Source organism: Sceloporus occidentalis, unplaced genomic scaffold, assembly GCF_023333645.1.
Source record: "Sceloporus occidentalis isolate IW3139 unplaced genomic scaffold, rSceOcc1.0.p SCAF_5, whole genome shotgun sequence".
Classification (NCBI taxonomy): Eukaryota; Metazoa; Chordata; class Lepidosauria; order Squamata; family Phrynosomatidae; genus Sceloporus; species Sceloporus occidentalis.
The window spans coordinates 146371689-146392017 of NW_028316985.1; the positions used below are offsets into that span (position 1 = coordinate 146371689).

A 20329-nucleotide genomic window follows, 5' to 3' on the forward strand; every position below is an offset into this window, starting at 1 on the left:
TAACACCCTTGGATGTAGTTCATCTGGTCCTGGAGACTTAAATTCATTTAGATTAACAAAATATTCCTGTACTATCTCTTTACTTATTCTATGCTGAAAATTCCCTTATTCTGTCACCTCCTCCATTATGTTATGTTTCTCGTTCTGCTTATTTTTGTTGTGCTGTGATCAAATTTCTGCCTTTGAAATGCTGCGTTGAACTTTGTTGTTTATTACAAAATGTTTATGAATGAAGAAACTGTGTATTGAAAGTTGAGAAGCTGTTTCTGATACTAAACCAACTATAGTTTTTTGTGGGGTTTTCGGGCTTTGATACTAAACCAACTGTTTATCTATAGTATATGATATCATTTGTCCTGGAGTAAAACATGGTCTAGGGAGAGACTCACCATCTTAAGTTGACCACTCTGCCTGGGACTGATAAAATACAAAGAGTGTACTCTCTGGAAAACCCTATACTAAGTAAGGCATAATTTGCCTCAGCAAATTCTGTCATAGCAAGTTCTATTAGGCCTATCAAAATCAATTAGACTTAAGTCATATTCATTTTAATTGGTTTGCTGTTAGTACAACTGAATCTAAACCATTAGCAATAGGTAGGTACTGAGAGAGTGAAATGAATAACTGTTGTGGTTCACTGCATTGTAAGTAAAATTGCAATTATGATTTTCCCTGCTATCTCTCTCTCTCTTTTAATGCATTTCCAGGAAAATTATTTCGGTGTAGAGATTTACCACTGATAGTGGATTTTTTTTTGATGTTCTACAAAGATAAGCCAATTGACTGGCTTCTAGACCATTTGCTTGGGGTTAAAGTTTGCAATCCAGAAAAAGATGCAGTAAGTACTACATTTATTAACAAGTAAGTTGCATTTGGAGGGGAGTGACAGTTTTAAAACTAATATATGTATATTTTAAAAAATACTGATTAAGCAGTTGGAATTTGCAAATGGCTATGGGGTAAATGCAGATGAGTTCAAAATAATTAACTGAATCAGCTTCCAGAAATCCAACTTTCAACAGTTATGTCACCTACAAGGGGGAAAATGAAAACAAATGAAAATGAAAAGACTGCAATCTTGTCAGATGGGAGAAAGGCAGAGGATAAAGGCCTAAACTCCTGGTGCGGTTTGGGGAAAAATCACCCAGCTACATCCAAAACAATATACACAGCAGAGTACAAAAACAAAAAAAACACAGCTATTGGTATTGGCAGTGCATTGACCACTTTTCACACTTAAAAGAAAAACTCACAGATGGTTGATTCATCCAAAGTTCTGGAGACTTATCTTCAAGTTGCAAAGTGTACAATGTTATACAGTACATATATACACACCTCTCTTATTTCCAGTCAACTCCATCGTCTGCTCTCCAGCTCCAAACTAATCCATGGAAGCTCACAGCAACAACCTACTGCTTCAACAATAGCTCTCAGTTCAAAACTGACAACAGAACATGTGACCAGTCTTCTGGTTCACTTATATTGAATGTTGGCTTTGAGTCATCATTCAGTACCACATGGCATGATGCAATCCTGTAGCAACCTTGCATCATGCTGTGTGCTCATGATTCAGCAGCCAGTGGCTGTCTCACAGAATATGTGTCATCTGTCAATCAAAATATTTAAAGGCATATTGCTCTAACAAATCTTGTGTAGTTTTTTTTTTAATAAATTCCATTTAAAAATGGTTGGTTATTTCAGTTTTATCTAATATTCTCTTCTTTGATTTTTTTTTAAATGGTTTCAGTTATTTCTAGCGACCTTAGTTATTTTATGGAAAGCCTGGGATTGTTTAAACAGTTAACTCAAATGAATCTCTTTAAACTCCTGAATTTACTGACAGAATGAATGTTTGTACTTACAATGGGATCTCGGTATCGGCAGACTTGCCATATGCTGATTTGAGCATTCGTGGATGGCAAGCTTGCGTTGTCCTCAGTGATAGTGCTTGCATATGACCATGCTGCCATTAGGGACAATGGGACTTCACACACCACCATTGGGGAAAATGGAACTTGAGCATCCTGGATTTTGGTATCTGCAGAAGAGGGTCCAGAATGGATCCCTCACCGATACTCAGGGCCCACTGTATCTCTCCAGCTCTGGGAATACTTGTGAACATTCTGTCATTTTATAGCTGCTCAGTGTCAGAGGCTTCACTACCACAACACAATACAATATGGAGGGTTGTTGACCTGTGAATGGAATTCCAGAATTCCACAGGATGTTGCCATGACAGTTAAAGTAGAATATAATATTATAACAGTGTATTGTGATAAGGATATAGATTTTAAATATTCAAAGAAACTGAAGATGATTCTGCTATTTATGACACAAAATGGTTTCCTTTCTAGAGACACTGTGAAAGGCAAAAGGACTCTTTGCGTATCCGTTATAAGCCATCTCTCTTTCAACATGTGGGACTTCATTCCTCTTTAGCTGGAAAAATACAATATTTGAAAGTAAGATTTCATTTTTGGTTTGCTTTCTTTTCTCAGTGCATGATGCAGCTAGCTAATGGGGAAACCTGAATTTTTGTTCAAATCCCCATATACCAGACACCCAGTTCAGTAAGAAAGAAAATGAAACCCTGAAGCCTTGGTCAGCAACTAGAGTGTGCCTTAGTATACACAAGGGATCTGTTCCAGATGCCCCGGTGTAAGGGAAAAATGTGGCCTGTTCATTTCAGTGGCTGCGCACTCCAGTGTGCACACCATATTAACATCCAGGGCTTGCCGTCCACATAAGTTTAAAGCTGTGCATGGGAAGCCCACATATGGGGTGGGCACACTGTAGTTGTGCATACAAGAAATCCACTTCATGCAATAAACAAATACCAGCTCTAGTCATCTGCCTGCTAAGAGGCCTATTACTTCCTTTTAGGGATGGATTGATAGTATGTGTGTGGGGGAGTGGTACCTAAGAAAGTAAGTGCTTTGGTTTGAATGCAACAGAGTTTTATTTAAGGTGGACAAAGCCCCTGTTTGAGCTTGTTTTTGAATCAAATTGGGCTACATGCTAAGGCTTCCAGCATTTCTAGTTGGAAAACATGGGGTTTAGCAGTTTGATGGCTCCCACTCTCCCATATGCAAATGATAACTCCATGCAGCCCAGTAGTGAATGAAACCTTTAAGGAAAGGCTAGACACAGATGTTATTCTCCATAATGTTTGTCATTTGGAGTTTGACTGTTTGTGCAGAGCTGCCATTAGAGACAGGATAGTTTTTCAGCAAGAGGGACACTTGCCTAGACTATCTGTTTGCCTGTTTTTCCAAAGTATCTTTTTCCCATGAGGAATCAGGGGAGAGAAAACTGATAGAAAGGGCAAAGGAGATGAATAGCTCGTGAGGAACTGGACTGCTCAAAGATTTAAATGTTCAACTACTCAGCTTGATTAGCCCAAGTATATGAATTGCTAGAAATGCTGCTTAATGGATCTCTACATCCACTGTTTTGCTTCCTCAATTTTAATTCGGTTTTTCCTTTTCCTTACTGATGTGATCTCTATTTTTGTACTCTATTTTTCTTCCCTGTTCCTTCCACATAGGACACAGTTCTTCCTAAAGATGTTGTCAAAATTAGATAAGGCATGTTTAGATAATGTTCAAATTAACAACAAACATGTATGATGAAGAAGTGGGATGACAGCATAAACCTTAGCTTCAGCAATTTTTCAGGCTCTCCAGTTGCTTGACTAAGCTTGCTTTCATAAATATATTTAGAGAGAGAGAGAACATGTGTTTAGACTCTGTAAACAATCTCATTAATGCATGTTAGCCAGGGGTGGAAATCATGTGGCTCTCTAGATGCTATAAAACTGCATCTTCCACCCTTTCTCACCATTGGTTATGCTGGCTAGGGTTGTTGGCTGTTGTAGTCCAGCATCTGGAGGATTGTAGGATTACATGTGATGCAACTTATAAGTAAGGCCTGACTTTATGACTGTTCTTTCCTGCCATTGTATACACACAGGCTGTTTGAACACAGTGTGTCAAAAGTTGGACATGTTATTTTTTTGGCTATACTTCCTGGATGATTCTGGGCTTACATTTCAAAACTCTACACAGCTATTGTTTTCTGTAATGACTGGTAGTGATATTTCTGAAGAATGTTCAGAAAGAAGTACAGACATATAGCCTATATCAGTGGCATCACTAAGGGGGTGTGGACTGCACCAGGTGACATTGCAGAGGGGGAGTGTCACCCAGTGGGGCAGTACACCCAGAGGAACTAGCGCAGATGCTGGGCAACAAGGAAGGGAATTGCCTCCCTTTCCTGTTTGCCCAGCAGCTGCACTGGATCCTAAATGGACACTCTGGAGGCTGTCCCGCCACCCCCTCCAGCAACAGACTAGGAAGGTGAACAGAGGCAGGGGGAAAGGAGGGCAAGGCAGTTCTCACACACACACACACACACACACACACACACACACACACACACACACACACCAGGTGACACCAACCTCAGTGACACCACTGAGGCCTTTACTAAATAAAGAGTATCATGGTTTTATTTTGTCTGCTTATGTTTGACAATAATTTCACATGATAATTCCCTTTACGTATGAATATACCTTTGTGATTTACAGGACAAAGATTTTTTCAGAAACTCACTGTTTAAGGCACATGTCAACCCTCCTGCAAAAGTGTCTACAAGCCTAAAAGCATTCAATCACTTTACTCTAGAGAAGGCTTATAGAGGAGTTGAAAGTTTCTGGGCTTTTGCTCCTGTGGCTGGAGATTACATCCTGTTCAGCTTTCAACAGCCATTGGAATTAAAAAGGTACGGGATACATGATGCAGCACAAATTTAATCATACCCCACCACCACCACTAAAAATTGTTTTGTCTGAAGAAATTAATTTCACCCATGGATAGAGAAGCTGCTTTGGGAGGTCAATTTTGATGGAGAAAATGACCCACAAAGAAAGGATTAAGCAACCTATGTCTTAATTCTCCTCTCATTTGATTCACAGTTTTCCCTCAACTGTTTTACATTATACATGCACAAAAGAATCAGTAAAGATGATAAATAATGTATTTTTCAGTTACTTATTTCGGAGTGGAAATCTGGAATATCCGGGAGACAAACTGCTAAATACAACAGTAGATGTTTTACCTGATGGTGTAAGTACCCCAGCTCACATGACTCAGTCATTTTTCATCCTATGACAATAATTTCAATCAGTTTAAATTGACTTCTACTCTGCCACCACCAGTCTTGCTGATCAAGTGCACCCTTCCATCATACACTGAAAGGAGATTGGAGGTGAAAATGTATAGAAGAAAATAAGAATGGGAGATTTCTGATTAAAATTTTGACAAAACTATAAGTCAACCTCATATATAAGTCAAGGGCAGGTTTAGGGGCAAAAAATATGGATTTTGACATGACCCATGGATGAGGGTAAAACTTAGGGACATGTGACAAAGTTTGTGAAGACAAAGCAAAAGAAAACAATGCCAACGAACTCAAAGTGAGCCCTTCGTATCTGTGGGGCTTGTTTGCAGGACTTTGCATGAATACAAAAAAATACAGATACTATAGCATAGCATGAGGGACACCTAGCTTAACAAGACAACATGTGAAAGGTATCTAGGAGTCCTAGTAGACCACAAGTTGAACATGAGCCAGCAGTGTGATGTGACAGCTAAAAAAAGCCAATGTGATTCTAGACTGCATCAATAGATGTGTAGTGTCTAGATCAAGGGAAGTAATAGTGCCACTATATTCTGCTTTAGTCAGGCCTCACCTAGAATACTATGTCCAGTTCCGGGCTCCACAATTCAAAAAGGATGTTGAGAAGCAGGAGCATGTCCAGAGGGCAACTAAATGGTGGAGGGTCTGAAAATCATGCCCTATGAGGAGCAATTTAGTGAACTGGGTATGTTTAGCCTGGAGAAGAGAAGGCTAAGAGGTGATATTATAGCCCTGTTTAAGCATTTGAAGGAGTGTCATACTGAGGCTGGAACAAACTTGTTTTCTGATGCTCCAGAGAATAGGACCTGGAATAATAGATTCAAAGTAAAGGAAAATATATTCCTCCTCAACATTAGAAAGAACTTCCTGACAGTAAGAGGTTTTCGACAGTGGAACACACTCCCTTGGATAGTGGTGGAGTCTCCTCCGAGTTTTTTAAACAGAGAGCTGATGGCCCTCTGTCAGGGGTGCTTTGATTTTGTGTTCATGCATGGCAGGGGGTTGGACTGGATTACCTTTGTGGTCTCTTACAACTCTGATGCTGTGATTCAAAAAATATGGATTTTCAATAAAATGACATAGAGCAGCAGCAAAAGTTGAGGAAGCCCTGACCACCAGGATGCAATCTTCAGGCCAGGGTGCTGGGAGAAAAGTGTGTGTTGGGGGGGGGGGGGGGAGCAGACTGTGATTTGGATGGCCTAGTGAATACCTGTTCCCCTCCTTTCTTTTTTTGGGTGTAAGGAGAGTATAAAGAGAGGGCATTAAAAGCCCATTTGCTCAACAAAAGAAAAATTTCAGAGTTTGAGCAAGATTGAAGGGAGAGAAATCACCTGCACCTCCTAAAGAGGGAATCCAGGCTGCCTTCAATATATGCCTTGTGAAGGATGGTCAGTTGACAGGCTCCCCAGAAATGGGGGAACATGAAGAACAAGTACTCACCATGTGATGCTAGGCACACAAAGAGACTGAGGTGGTGATGCCTCAGCTGTATCCACTTTGAATCCATAGTTGATTGAATTGGTGGATCCAGATTTGGCAGAGCCGCTGTACTTATATTGATCAGTAGATAAAGTGATCCAGGATTTTTGAGTCAATTTTTTGACTAAAATGTCTCAGTTTATACATGACTCAAGCCTATATAGCATTCTTTATTAGCTTGAAATGCAAACAGCTCCATAAGTAAGAATTAAGAGAGCAATTTCTTTCCATAGTTTTCTTATTAAAATACAAAAGATTGTATATTTTAGTCCATTGCCCAAGAGAGTAAGCTTTTAAGACATTGTTTATGTTTGTGTGATGGCACATACTTTAAAGAAATTATTGGTTATACCAGTGGTGTTGATTTGGGCCACACCTACATATTAAAAAAAAGTCTGCAAACAAAATAAACAATTAGGGAGCAAAGGCAATTGGCTTGCCACGTGGATTTTCTTCTTGCAAATCTTCCTGATCAACAGTGTATCTCCCCCTTTACTTTGTGTATTTATTATAGGCAGACACTCAACCAACTGGGAGAATTTGCCTGTGAATTCTGTAGAAGTTTCATTTGGTTGTATGTAACTAAAATTTCTGTTTACATTTCAGAAATGCAATTGATACGCATTTTACTGATAGTTGCCAGAACTGTACATTGGAGAGTAGAAGAAAAACCCAATCCCTTCTATTGCTTGGTTGGAAACAGCAATGAATACATTATTCTGTTTTACATGCATAAGGGAAGGAAAAGTGTTATCACAAACATGTATGAAATGTATACTGATTGGAATATCATCAGTTGTAATTATAAAACTGAACATCAAATAATTGCATTGTTTTGGAAATTCTCTTTAAATATGTAATAGCCTGAGATGGGAAAACATTAAAGGGGACATATGATGGGATACAGCCAATAATTCTGCTCTGTGAAAGTTAAAAAGTATTTAACAGTACCTGTATTAGTTACAAAGTTGTAACTTTGAAATAGACCAGTTGGACTTACAAAATGGAGCAATTGCCCAAGCCTGTCCCATCTGAAATTTGATATGCCTACCATCTGCTGCCCACATGAGAGAATTCCCATGTGGATCAGTAGTCCAATGAGTCATTTCCACAAACTTTACCACCACGTTGCCAGGAGGACTGGCAATCAAAGTATTTGGCCCAGCATACAGGCATTCAAAAACTGCCTCAGTGATTTTTGTGGGTATTGAAATGGATTCCTGAAAGATTGGGGAAATTCTTCAAGTAGACAAAGGTATTGATCCTGTTGAAGCCCTAGTCTTAGTTAAAGAGGGAGTAGTATTAAATCGATCACTTTTAACTGCTTTCTTTGATGCTGTAGCATTCATACGTCTTCCTATTTTTCATAGTAGTTCAGAGCAAATAAACAGAAGTGGATGACATCTAGAGTGCAAGTGGCACAAGATCCCACTTGGGACCAGCTGGATATGCAGTAGAGCACCTAACTCTGCCAACAGAGTAACAATGAAGGTGGCAAAGACAAACTTAATAACAATAAAACAACAACACTAAATCATGATGACACAGGTTTATTTTTAGGGGCATTCTTAGGGTGTATGTGCATGACACACAATTATGGCACTGTGATCCAACTTTAACCACCATGGCTTCATCTTACAGAATCCTGGGATTTGCAGTTTCATGAGGTATTGTCTACTAGGGAGCTCCTTTAGTATTGTATTTCAAGGAAGTGGAGTAAAGGTTTCTAGCACAGAGTATCTAACACTACTACAAATTCCCTAGGATGTGTCCATGGCAGTTAAAAGTAACATCAAATGGGTAATTTTTGTGGGTTTTTCAGGCTATGTGGCCATGTTCTGTAAGAATTTATTTCTGTCATTTCGCCTGCATCTGGTTGGCATCTTCAGAGAATGGTGGCATGGAGGTGTGTGAGGTATATATACTTTGTGACCTTTGGTTGAGAGGAAGTGATTTACATGTTAATCTGTGTGTTGGTCTGTTGGTGAATGGCAAAGCTTCAGGGTGGTAGGACATTCGAGGAGGATTTGTGTCTATTTAATAAGTGATCCATTGTCTGATGGGAAACCCCCTGACCCTGAGTGATGTTCATTTGCATGTGCTGAGTCCTGATTTTGGTGTTTTTCAGGACTGGTAGCCAAACTTATTTACTTTCAGGGTTTCTTCTTGCCTGTTAAAGTTGTCCAGGTGTTTGTAGATTTCAATGGCTTCCCTGTGCATTCCGACCTGATAGTTATTGGCATGGTCCAGAATTTCAGCGTTTTCAAATAGTATTTTATGCCCAGGTTGGTTAATGTGTTCTGCTATTGCTGATTATTCTGATTTGCCTAGTCTGCAGTGTCTCTCGTGTTCCTTGATTCGCATTTGAACACTGTGTTTGGTGGTCCCTATGTAGACTTGTCCACAGCTACACAATATGCGGTAAACTCCTGCAGCCATAAGAGGGTCTCTTCTGTCCTTGCTGAACACAGCATTTGCTGAATTTTCTTGGTCAGTCTGTAGATCACTTGGAGGTTGTGTTTCCTCATCAGTTTCCCTGTTCTGTCTGTGACTCCTTTGATGTATGGTAAAAATACCTTCCCTTTGGGTGGTTGTTTTTCTTCACTCCTATGTTTTTTTCTGGGACTGGCAACTTTTCTGATGTCTGAGCTGGAGTAACCATTAGTTTGTAGAGCCCAGTCTAGGTACTTCAGTTCATCTTCCAGGAAGTGGGGTTCGCAGATCCTTTTTGTGTGGTCTACCAGTGTTTTTATTGTGCTTCTTTTTTGTCCTGGATGATTGCTGGAGTTCTTGTGTAGGTATCTGCCTGTGTATGTAGGTTTTCTGTATACTGTGTGACCCAATTGAACATCCAATTCATGATGGAAAAAGAAAACAAAGGAACATTGCCTTTCTTGGATGCCATTCATCTGCAAACTGAAAGAACAATTGGGTCACATGAAAAACCCACAAAAAAGTATGGATGCCAGCTGTGAGAGCCTTCAACTTCACCTCAGATGGGTAAAATTATCCAGTGTAGATACACCACAGGTTTGCTAACCAAGCAAACAAAGATGGATAGCTTCACTGGACTGTGAACATGAAGGTACTCTTGGACTAGTTCTAGTTAACACTTTTTGGTCAGGAAGATTTGTGAAAGGGAAATGCATACAATATTATGTTTTTCTGAAAATTAACTGAGGTTGACTTTCTGTTTTGTTTGTTACAGGAGACTTACTTACAGTTTGCAGGAGGAAAATTGCAGGACTTACAACATGTAAAAACATCAGATGGATATTTTCAAATAGGTAAAAAAATCTAAGATGATAAGATTTATATATATTACAGTCCTCCTTCCATCTTCACAGGGGTTAGAAGAACAAGACCCCTGCGAATATGGAAAATTCATGAATAGCACAAGCCCCACCTACCTCCTACTCTGATGCCTGGGACAGCTGTAGTCAGCTGTCCCACTGTTAGGAAGTCCCCAGGCATAGGAGAAGATGGATAGAGCCGGCACACACGCTGCCCAGTCCCTTCTCCTGTGCTTTGGACCAGCTGTCTAAAGCACAGGAGAAGGGGACTGGGCAGCGCATGCACCGGCTCTGCCCACCTTCTCCTGTGACTGGGATAGCTGCAGTCAGGCGAAGGGGAACGGGCAGCACACGGACCTACTCCACCCACTTTCTCCTGTTCCTGGGATAGGTCCCAAGCACAGGAGAAGGAGGTGGTGGGTCTAACACTGAGTTTGCAAATAGTCAAATTCGTGAATCTCAAATCCAGGAATATGAAGGGACAACTGTATATATTTAAGTGTTTCAATTATGGCAATTATGAATGGGTTGATATTGGATCCCAGAGTGTCATTCCATTCACCAAAGGGCTGAATCATAGAATTGGAAGAGATCACAAGGGCCATCCTGTCCAACCCCCTGCCATGCAGGAACTCACAATCAAAGCACCCCCGAGAGATGGCCATCCAGCCTCTGTTTAACGACCTCCAAAGAAGGAGATTCCACCATTCTCCAAGGGACTGTGTTCAACTGTTAAACAGCTCTCACTGTTAGGAAGTCCCTCCTAATGTTTAGGTGGAATCATTTTTTCTGTAGTTTGAATCCATTGCTCCAAGTCCTATTCTCTACAGCAGCAGAAAACGAGCTTGCTCTGTCCTCAAACAGGGCTATCATATCACCTCTTAACAGTCTCTTCTCCAGGGTAAACATACCCAGCTCCCTAAGTCTCCCTTCATAAGGCATGATTCCAGACTCTTCACTGTTTTGGTCACCTCCTTTGGACACGCTTCAGCTTCTCATCATCCTTTTTGAACTGTGGTGCCCAGAACTGATCAAATTATCAGCATTATTACATTCCATGATCTACTAGACACTATACTTCTACTGATTCAGCCTAGAACCGCATTGTCCTGTTTAGCGGCCACATCACACTGTTGACTCATATTCAACCTGTGGTCTACTAGGATTCCTAGATTCCTTTTACATGTTGTCTTGTTAAGCCAAGTGTCACCATCCTATATCGATGTATTTCATTTTTTCTTCTGCCTAAGTGCAGTACCTTCTATTTCTCCCAGTTGAAGTTCATTTTGTTAGTTTTGGCCCAGCTTTCTAATCTATTAGGGTCATTTTGAATTTTGATCCTCTCCTTTGGGGTATTAGCTACTCCTCTAATTTAGTGTCATCTACAAATTTGGTAATCATACCCTCTATTCCTTCATCCAAGTCACTGATAAAAATTGTTTTGCTCTCTGTGTTTGAAGGTTGTACCACAGGGTGACTCTAGGTGCTGTAGATTTACAACTCTCCGAATTGTTCACTGTTGACTGTGCTGGCCAAGACAGTGCAGTTTGACACTAGAAAGCCATACAAATCTGTACAACAGCTTTTGCAAATGGAAGTGGGATAATTGCTATAGAGCAAACCTGTTATAGTACTGCATGCACTCTTGCACAAACTCTTATGAAAGTGTAGGCTACCATCCAGTCTATCTAACCAGTCAGCCCTGCTGATACTGCATCCTTGTTTTAAGATATTAACTGCTTAAGGTATATTTATATTTTGTTGTAATAACACCATAAGTACCAATAGTAAACTTCATTGGTGTTTGGCTCACAACTGATTAGTTTTGTCAACATTTTGAATAAGAAACTAATATGACACTCAGATATATAACTAAAAAGATTACATGGTTATTTTCATAGACAGGATTTCCTGAACCACCAGTGGGTTCAAATACATTCTTCAGTGGGTCACAAAACATGGGCCTCTACAAACTCATCTTCATTTGCAGATGCCATTTCCCCCCCCACTGGACTGAAACATGCTATCATTGAGATGTGGTCTATTAAAAAAGCAACCCCACTTCCTCCCTGCCATGCTTAAAATTTGTACAAATATGCATTTCCCCAATATTAATATTAAAAATGAAAAATAAAAGCAAGCCCCATGTTAACTGCCGCTGTGCTGTAGGAGAAATTAGAGCTTTAAACCTCAGTTTAGACTGCAGTCCCATAACCATTTAACTGAGTAAGATTTGCTGAATTCAGTTCTACTTATTGCTGAGCAAACTAATTTACTGGAAGATCTAAGACTAAGTTATAGTGCGTGAAATTTTGAAACATTTCAACAGCATTTCAGAGCTTGGAAACAGTCTTTTGGATGACGACTTCTAGAACGCTTCTACCAGCATGCCCTGTAGCCATGTTTCCTGAGGAAGAGTTTTCCACACTTTAGACAGTGACTTGATCACAGAATAGTGTACTTATCAGTGGATTTTCCTAATAGCTATGCTAGTGGACACTATTGAGGAATTTGGGGGGAGAGTGCAGCTCCTGAGGGTTTTTGAGGGGCGGGATTGCAGCATGAAGAGACTGTATTGTGAACATGAAACAAGCCCCTTGAGAGCTTATCTCTGTTGTGCAACCAATATGCCACATATTGTTTGTTGTTGTAATTTACACAAAATCTAACATGTGCAAAACTCCTCTTTCTGTGTAAGACTACTGTCTTTTTCCTTATGTGGAGCCAAACACGCACAATTCACAAAGACACAAACAAGACGCTCTTACTATTCAAGCAACAAGTTACTTCATTTTCAAATATTATGCCTTTTATAGAAATACACAAAAACCGGCATCAAGTTTTTCCTATTTTTAGCTTCTTTCTTTTAGTGATGCTGGGATATGCATTGTTTGAATCTGAGCTCTAGTCTTCGTTAATAGCCTTTTTTCTAATATTGAGCTTTGCTTGTTTGACAGTAGGGTTCTCCAGATTCCATAATTGCCTAGATGGAGCACCATCATATCCAATGGTAAAGAAAGTGTACTGCCTCAACATAGCTTGCTTGGTTTCAGTGGCCTGGTTTCTCCATATTTCACATTACTGTTTAGCATCATTAACTGGAAAGAAAAACTGCGTATTTTGTATAATATACTTTTAACATTACAAACAGCTTTATTTATATACCGCTTCATACCAAACTAGCAAAAACAAGTTTATTGATTAGTCAGCTAACCATATCAATAGAATACTAAATACAGTTACAAAATTACAACATATAAAATACAAGATAAAAAATATCAAAATATGTGCATATATACAAAGATAAAACTGAGTCACAGGAGTGCTTGGTACCAGCTTAAGCTGATATGCTAGCTGCATCCCTACCTGGACTGAAAGGACATTGAAACGGTGGCACATGCACTGGTAATCTCTCACTTCTGTAATGCGCTCTACATGGGGCTACCTTTGTACCAGGTTCGGAAGCTTCAATTAATTCAAAATGCAGCAGCCAGATTGATCACTGGAACTTCCAGATCAGATTATATAACAACTGTCCTAAAATCCTTACACTGGCTGCCAATTAGCACCTGGGTGCAATACAAAGTGTTGGTTGTTACCTTTAAAGCCCTACATGGCTTGGGCCCAAGTTACTTGAGGGAACGTCTTTCCCTACACAATCCGCCCCGCACCCTCAAGACAACAGGGAAGAATCTGTTAGACTACCCAAAGGTCAGACTAACAGTTACTTCCAAAAGAGCATATACAGCTATGGCTCCAGGTTATGGAACAATCTGCCGGAGGAGATCCGTCTCATCACAACCCTAGATGCCTTTAAGGAGGCACTAAAGAAAGATCTCTTCTGGCGGGCATACCCACCTGACCTTCTACAAAGAACTTTAGGAAACCCCACTTCTGGTCATAACAGCCTAATTGCCTGATTGCCCGCTGCCCTGTGATTACTGTAAAAAAATTTTGTATATTTTGTGATGTTTGTATGATATGTATTTTAGACATGATTGCCTGTATGGAGACTTTTGGTTGTAATCCCACTTTGATCCGTTGGGAGAAGCGGGAAAATACAATTATTATTATTATCATTATTATTATTTTACTTAAAACTCAAATTTAATAAAATGGGATACAAAATAAAATATTATAAAATAAGACTAGCTAAAACAAAGTGGGAGATAACAATGAAAGTGTTTAAATGAACTTATCACCGTGACCCAGAACCCCGTTTTGTACAATAAATTGATCTCTCTAGCAAGCAGTATTAACTACAAATTTAGCTACACATCGCACTATATGCGGCCCCAAAATAGATTTGGCAGGGAAACAGCTGCAGTACCAAAAATATCTGATAATTCTTTGTTTCTGTGACATGGTTCACAGGTTTCGATTGCTTTTTTAGCTTTTACTAAATAAATGTTAATTGTCAAATGAAATACTGTGATTAAGATTTCAAAAATCTAATCTTCAGTTCTTTTTGTTTTTGCCTTTATTCCTGTTGACTGTTCTGGAAAAATAATTTCATTATAACCTATGCCAAAACCCATGTTTTCTTTTTTATTTATTTATTTATAAAAGCATTTTATATACAGAAACAATAAAAAAAGCTTCAGGTTACTACATAGTATCAGAGAATATATTGAAGTTCACAGATCAGTACTTCCAAAGTCACTTTAAAAACAATTCCCAAACACTATACCCATATGTTTCAATATTCTCTTTTTTTATATATCAGTTTCTCTTTTTACTTCCTGTTATCTCAAAGTATATTCCCCCAAATCGTACAATTTCTTAAGTGTTATATTACAAATAAGTTGCTTACAAACCCATGTTTTCATTTATGTATAGGTACATTTAAAAATGGAAAAGCAGATGGCATAATTAGCCCAGCTTTAGGAAGAATCCAAGCTCTTCGGTTGTCTATCCATTCTAGCTCACCCACATGGGTGTTACTGAACGAGGTAAGGGTATAGAGACAGGAGCTAGTCAAAAGATAGGTTCGCTTTCTCATGCTAAAGTCTCACTGCAAGAATATCCAAGAATGTCTTTACATTTAATTTCGGGAACTGAAAATATTTTGGAGATCTCTTTTTCCTCAAGTTCAAAAGAATGCTGCATGCATATTTGGAGAGAGAATACAAAAAACAAACCGGCTTGTGTTCATTCTTTTTGGTTAATTTCATGTACTATTAAATATAACAGTAAGTAGTATTTTGAAAGTGTTGGCTATGAGTAGCTTTTGGAAGGGCTTTACTATTATTCATACAGTTCAGAAATAATTTTTAATACTGATATGGTCCTTTCTAAAAATATTATGCATATAAATTGGGAGATATCAAGGAAGCTAGTACAAATTATGTAAAGATAATTTTTTATAATGAGAGAATGAAACAGGATGAATGTTCTCAATCTTATTTTTTACAGATGCTAACAATCCCCCCTCTTCTTTTTAATGCAGATATTCTTAAAGACCTGAAGAAGAAGAAAAGACATGCCTTTAAGAATATGGAAGCCTTAAATGCTGCATGGGAGGAAGGCCATCTAGTGGAAGCAACAAAATGCTCAGCAATAACATGACTCTCCTAGTGGAAAACTGTACTTCTTGTATAGAGAGTATTATTAATAAGAATGCTATCAGATTAGATCTTAAATATTTGGAATAACTGCCAACAAGCCTTTTGTAAATAAAAGGTATTTTAATAATTTGAACAAAAGCAAGTCTATAATTCTTTGCACACTTACTAAGGAGTAAATCCCCACAGAAGACTGAGAAATAAGTAAATGTTCTGTAAAATTTATAAAGAGAAAGTGTGTAGTACAGTGGATCCTTGTTATACGCTGGGGTTTGGTTCCAAGATCCACCGTGTATAACAAAATCTGTGTATGCTCAAGTCCCATTAAGTATAATGACATAGCAAAATGGTGTCCCTAATAAAAAATGGAACATCAAGGTAAATTTATACTTTTTTGGAACATTTTCAAACCGTGTATGCTTGAATCCGTGTAAAAGAAATCCGTGTATAAGCAGGGCTGACTGTAGTACACTTTTTAAGAATTTGATTTAAAACCCTAGGTCATGGTACAGTCAAAACTGCAGACTTTAAATCCCCTTACAGTAGGAGAATGTTATTTCTTTATCGTTTATTTCATCATGATTACTTTAGCATTCTTTTAAGATGGTGGACTTAAAATTCTTTCACTTTATTTTTATAGTAATCCTTTGAGTTAACTTTCTGAGAGAGATGACCAGGTTGCTTACCTGTATACAAAGACACATTTCAGACTAACTGAAAGAGAGAAGTTGGTAACATCACCTTTCATAGACTGGAGCCTCCTTCCTCAAATGCATGGGGAGAGTGGAAAGTCCAGGGGTAGACCTATATAGCAGTCTGTGTGTGGTCCATAGCAATGCAAATCTTTGTAGGTGTGGAGTGGAGGTGAGAAGTTCAGTTTTAACAATGGTTGTTGGGAGCAAGGCAAGAAGAAGGATGTTATCCAAAACTATGGTGAGTGGATGTAGTGTGGGAACAGCAACAAAAAAAGACATGATAAACTGGCCAACAAAACCTTCATGAGGCTGGGAGGGGGGTAGCTAATGTTGCTTACCTGTAACTGTGGTTCATTGAGTGGCCATCTGTGAACTCACACAAATGAGTCATCTCTGCCTGCACATTACATCTTCCACAATCTTCTAGGGCAATGTAATATGCATTTTGGCAGTAGCCCTCTCTGTTCTCTGCACACATTATCAGCACACATCTCACCTAAACCCCCAGTCCCCTGGATGCTGAAATAGCAGTCCAGAATCAAAGAGAACAGGACATAATGCGGAGAAGATGGACTGAGTTATATGAGTTTACAGATGACCACTTGATGAACCAGTTTCAGCAAACTCTTCATGTTCTCTGTGACTCACACTAATGGGAGACTAGCAATCTACTAACCTTAGGAGGAAGAGTTGTCATGCGACACAGAAGAAAAGAACAACTCTCCCAAAATTAGCCTCCACCTGAGACCTTGTGTCCAGTCTATAGTGTGAAATGAAAACTAAAGGCTATGCAGGTGGCAGCTCTACAGATTTCATGGAATGGTGTCCTACCATTACTTTGGTGGAATGAGACTTCCCTTGATGAGAAAATTTTGTGGCTCATTTATAGGATAACCAAACTGTAGTAGCAACTCACTTTAAAAACCATTCAACAGAGACCAACAGGACCTAGATGAGTAACAAAGGAAAAATCTCTGGGACTGCCAGTAATGTGTATAGTCTACACAGAAGGCCAGTGTTAGTAGAGAGCACACGAGGTCCGATGTGGGTTTCTGCATGAATGTAGGAAGCTCTTGCTACTGACAAACCTGCCCAGGAAACTTTTCTCTGCACAGCAACAAGCAAATGATGTTCCATAGCAACATGCTCCATGGTTACACTGTAATGCCATATGGATGGGGTGAAACTGTTAGCCCTCTGAATGGAAAGATAAACTAATTTTGGGGGAAAAAAGAGTATGTTGCCTTGGAGCATCACAGAGTAGTAAGGAAGGTTCCACTCCCTGAGTTTATTTGGAACACATTATCATATACTCCACCATTGTGATGAAACTTTCAAGACATAACTATAATAAGCAGGGAGGTTGAGCAAGGATCTTGGAGGCCTCTCATTCACAGGGTTGTCATAAATCCAAGTCAACTTCTTGAGAATATTAACAAGGCTTGACTCTGATATGAGAACTCAATTGAATCATAGAATTGTAGAGTTGGAAGACACCACAAGGGCCATCCAGGTCAACCCCCTGCCATGCAGGAACTCTCAATCAAAGCATCCCTGACGGATGGCCATCCAGCCTCTGCTTAAAGACCTCCAAAGAAGGAGACTCCAATATAGCTATTTGTATATGCAATTCTCCAGACATTAGAATATTCCCCCCCCCCCAATAGTGTTTCATGTTATTTCTTCAGAAACTGCTGGGATGCTTTCATAACAGTGAAGTATCACTAGGTGATACGGGAAGGCTGTTCAGTTTGGCTCTTCCCAGAATCAAAATGTATTCAGTTCCTGGAGGAGTTACAGATGGGTGTTATCACAGGTAGTCTATGGTTCCACTTCCAAGACTCTATGAGGGAGCTTCTGAATGGACAGCTCAATTAAAAAGCATTGTACAGTATAGCTTTTCTGGCTTTTCCTCCTTATTTTATGAGTGTCTATATGTTATAAGCAAAAGGACAGAAGCAGAAGAGAGAAAAGGGAATGTTACCAAAGAAGACCACAAGATCTATTCTAGAGTCTCTAGACCCCTCATAAAACCCTGGAAATTGAATTCTATGAATGAAGTGAGGCAATTGCATAATAAAAGCCTCACCTGGATGCACTCTTTATACAACCAGATATTGGGATTATGTTTTTTTCCTAAACTAGGAGGTGATAGCTATGAATAAAAAGTATTCAAGTTAGAAAGGAAAAGCCCTAGAAAGATATGACAAAACAAGACATAACCATCAGTTGTTGGTGAAACTTATCAGTTGGTTGCGTTTCCTTATAATTCCAAAACTTGATGAAATCTAGGCATCTGTCTTGAAGTAGGTAGAGATATCTTAACCCAGAGTGATAAGAGTGCTTAAGCTGTGGGTAAAAGTATGGCCCTTTAGGAGTTCTCATGCTGAGAGGATAATGTGATAGCTAAGATTTTGCCTTTGGTGAGGAGAGTTATTAAAAGAATAGTAAATATTCAACTTGAAAATCTGCTAATGCAGTTTTATGCAGCTCTATACAGCAGTAAGCTCCATTAAATTCAAAGGGATTCAGCAGGCAATTATATTTCCATTGCACAAAAATGCTGATAAAAAGATACCTGTACCAAGTCGGTGATTTTCAAAAGGAATTATAACATGCTTATGGCAAACGTTGCTGTTGTTAATGTGTGCCTTCAAGTCATTTCTGACTTATAGAGACCCTAATGCGAAACTATCATGAGGTTTTCTTGGCAAGATTTGTTCAGAGGTTTGCCACTGAACATGCGGAATCTCAAAATCCATGCTTTTGAAAAGCAATCTTCCCGAATTAAAATCCTTCCTTTCTGAAATCACAAGCTAAGTTCATATGAGGATTCTGGCTGCTCATCCTTCTGAGTTCCTTATCACTTCCCAATAAAGCTGTATAACCAGCATGAATAAGAAACTGAAGGTGATATGCTGCCACATAACTACACAACTTTTGCTTGCTGGCACCTGGAGAGATGAGAAGCAGATCCATTCCCACTCTTGAAAGACCAGTTCCGTCTGTTTTTCCCAACACTCGCTGTCACCTAGCAGTTGCTATTCTACCAGGCAACCGGGAAGCTAGACTCCTCCACTGGCTATACAAGAGACCAATTATATTTGCCTCCGTTCCCTGGATAATTTCTATTTCACCTGGTTGTTGAAAATGCTGCATTTAGAAAATGCTATCAGACTTTGCTTTCTCCTCATCCCTCCCCATCTTTTCATTTCCTTTAACATTTTTAAAGCGTGTAAGCCCATGGAGAGACTGTATTTTATTGACGACTAGTGAAAATGCCCAGCTGCATTCCAGTTGGAATAGATTACAGTGGTCCCCCCACATTTGTTGGGGTTAGGGGTGAAGGACCCCCGTGAACGTGGAGAACCCATAAATAAAAAAATGATATTGAGAGGACTAACCAAACCTTGCCATGGTGACCCCCACTGAGAGAGAGTATCTGAATGCCCCTTGCCTATAAGGGTGCTCCTTATAGTCCCTGCAAACCTATGCACTGGTTAGGAAGGTCTGCCACCTAGCTATTGTTGGTACTGTTGTGTGCCTTCAAGTTGTTCCCAACTCAGGGCGAGCCTAAGCTGAACGTATTATGGAGTTTTCTTGGCACGATTAGTTCAGAGGTTTGCCATTGCCTTCCCCTGAGGCTGAGAGTGTGTGACTTGAGGGGGTTTAATGGCTGAGTTGGGGAACGAACCCTGGCCTCAAACCACTGCTACCCCATGCTGGCTCTGCATGTTTTAAATAGGTTTAAAGTTATTAATATGAATTAGAACTTTATTTTAAAGGGAAAAAACCTGTCCCCCAGATTTACTCCTAGGATTCCCCTACTAGCATGCGCACCACGTTTCAGCTGCCAGTATTTCATATTCTTCCAGTGGAGAGTCAGGCTGCATCTGCACTGCGGAAATAATGCAGATTCATACCACTTTAACTGCCATGGCTCAGTGCTATGGAATTCTGGGAAATGTAGCACTCTTCTCCAGCCCCGCATCTCAAATGAATGGATTCTTAACTGTCCAGCTCTCACATCTTCTCTCATTCATTGTATTAATAGTATGAATGCCCTTTTCATATTATTAATAATATGATTATGGGAATG

At 39.5% G+C, this 20329-nt stretch overlaps 1 protein-coding gene across 4 annotated transcripts in view; it reads left to right on the top strand.

The window, feature by feature from the left end:
• The window catches only part of MGAT4D (MGAT4 family member D), a 59297-nt gene extending 43757 nt beyond the window's left edge, over positions 1 to 15540 (top strand). For 2 of the 4 annotated variants that reach the window (XM_089525762.1, XM_089525764.1), the window contains exons 9-15: positions 708 to 838; positions 2355 to 2462; positions 4589 to 4782; positions 5048 to 5126; positions 9887 to 9965; positions 14811 to 14923; positions 15421 to 15540. In XM_089525762.1, the coding sequence (XP_089381888.1) occupies positions 708 to 838; positions 2355 to 2462; positions 4589 to 4782; positions 5048 to 5126; positions 9887 to 9965; positions 14811 to 14923; positions 15421 to 15438 (722 nt within the window). In that variant the 3' untranslated portion in view covers positions 15439 to 15540. Of the gene's footprint in view, positions 1 to 707; positions 839 to 2354; positions 2463 to 4588; positions 4783 to 5047; positions 5127 to 7284; positions 7412 to 9886; positions 9966 to 14810; positions 14924 to 15420 lie in introns of those variants that run through there. The other 2 variants (XM_089525765.1, XM_089525766.1) reach the window with 2 other exon arrangements.
• Positions 15541 to 20329: the final 4789 nt, after the last annotated feature.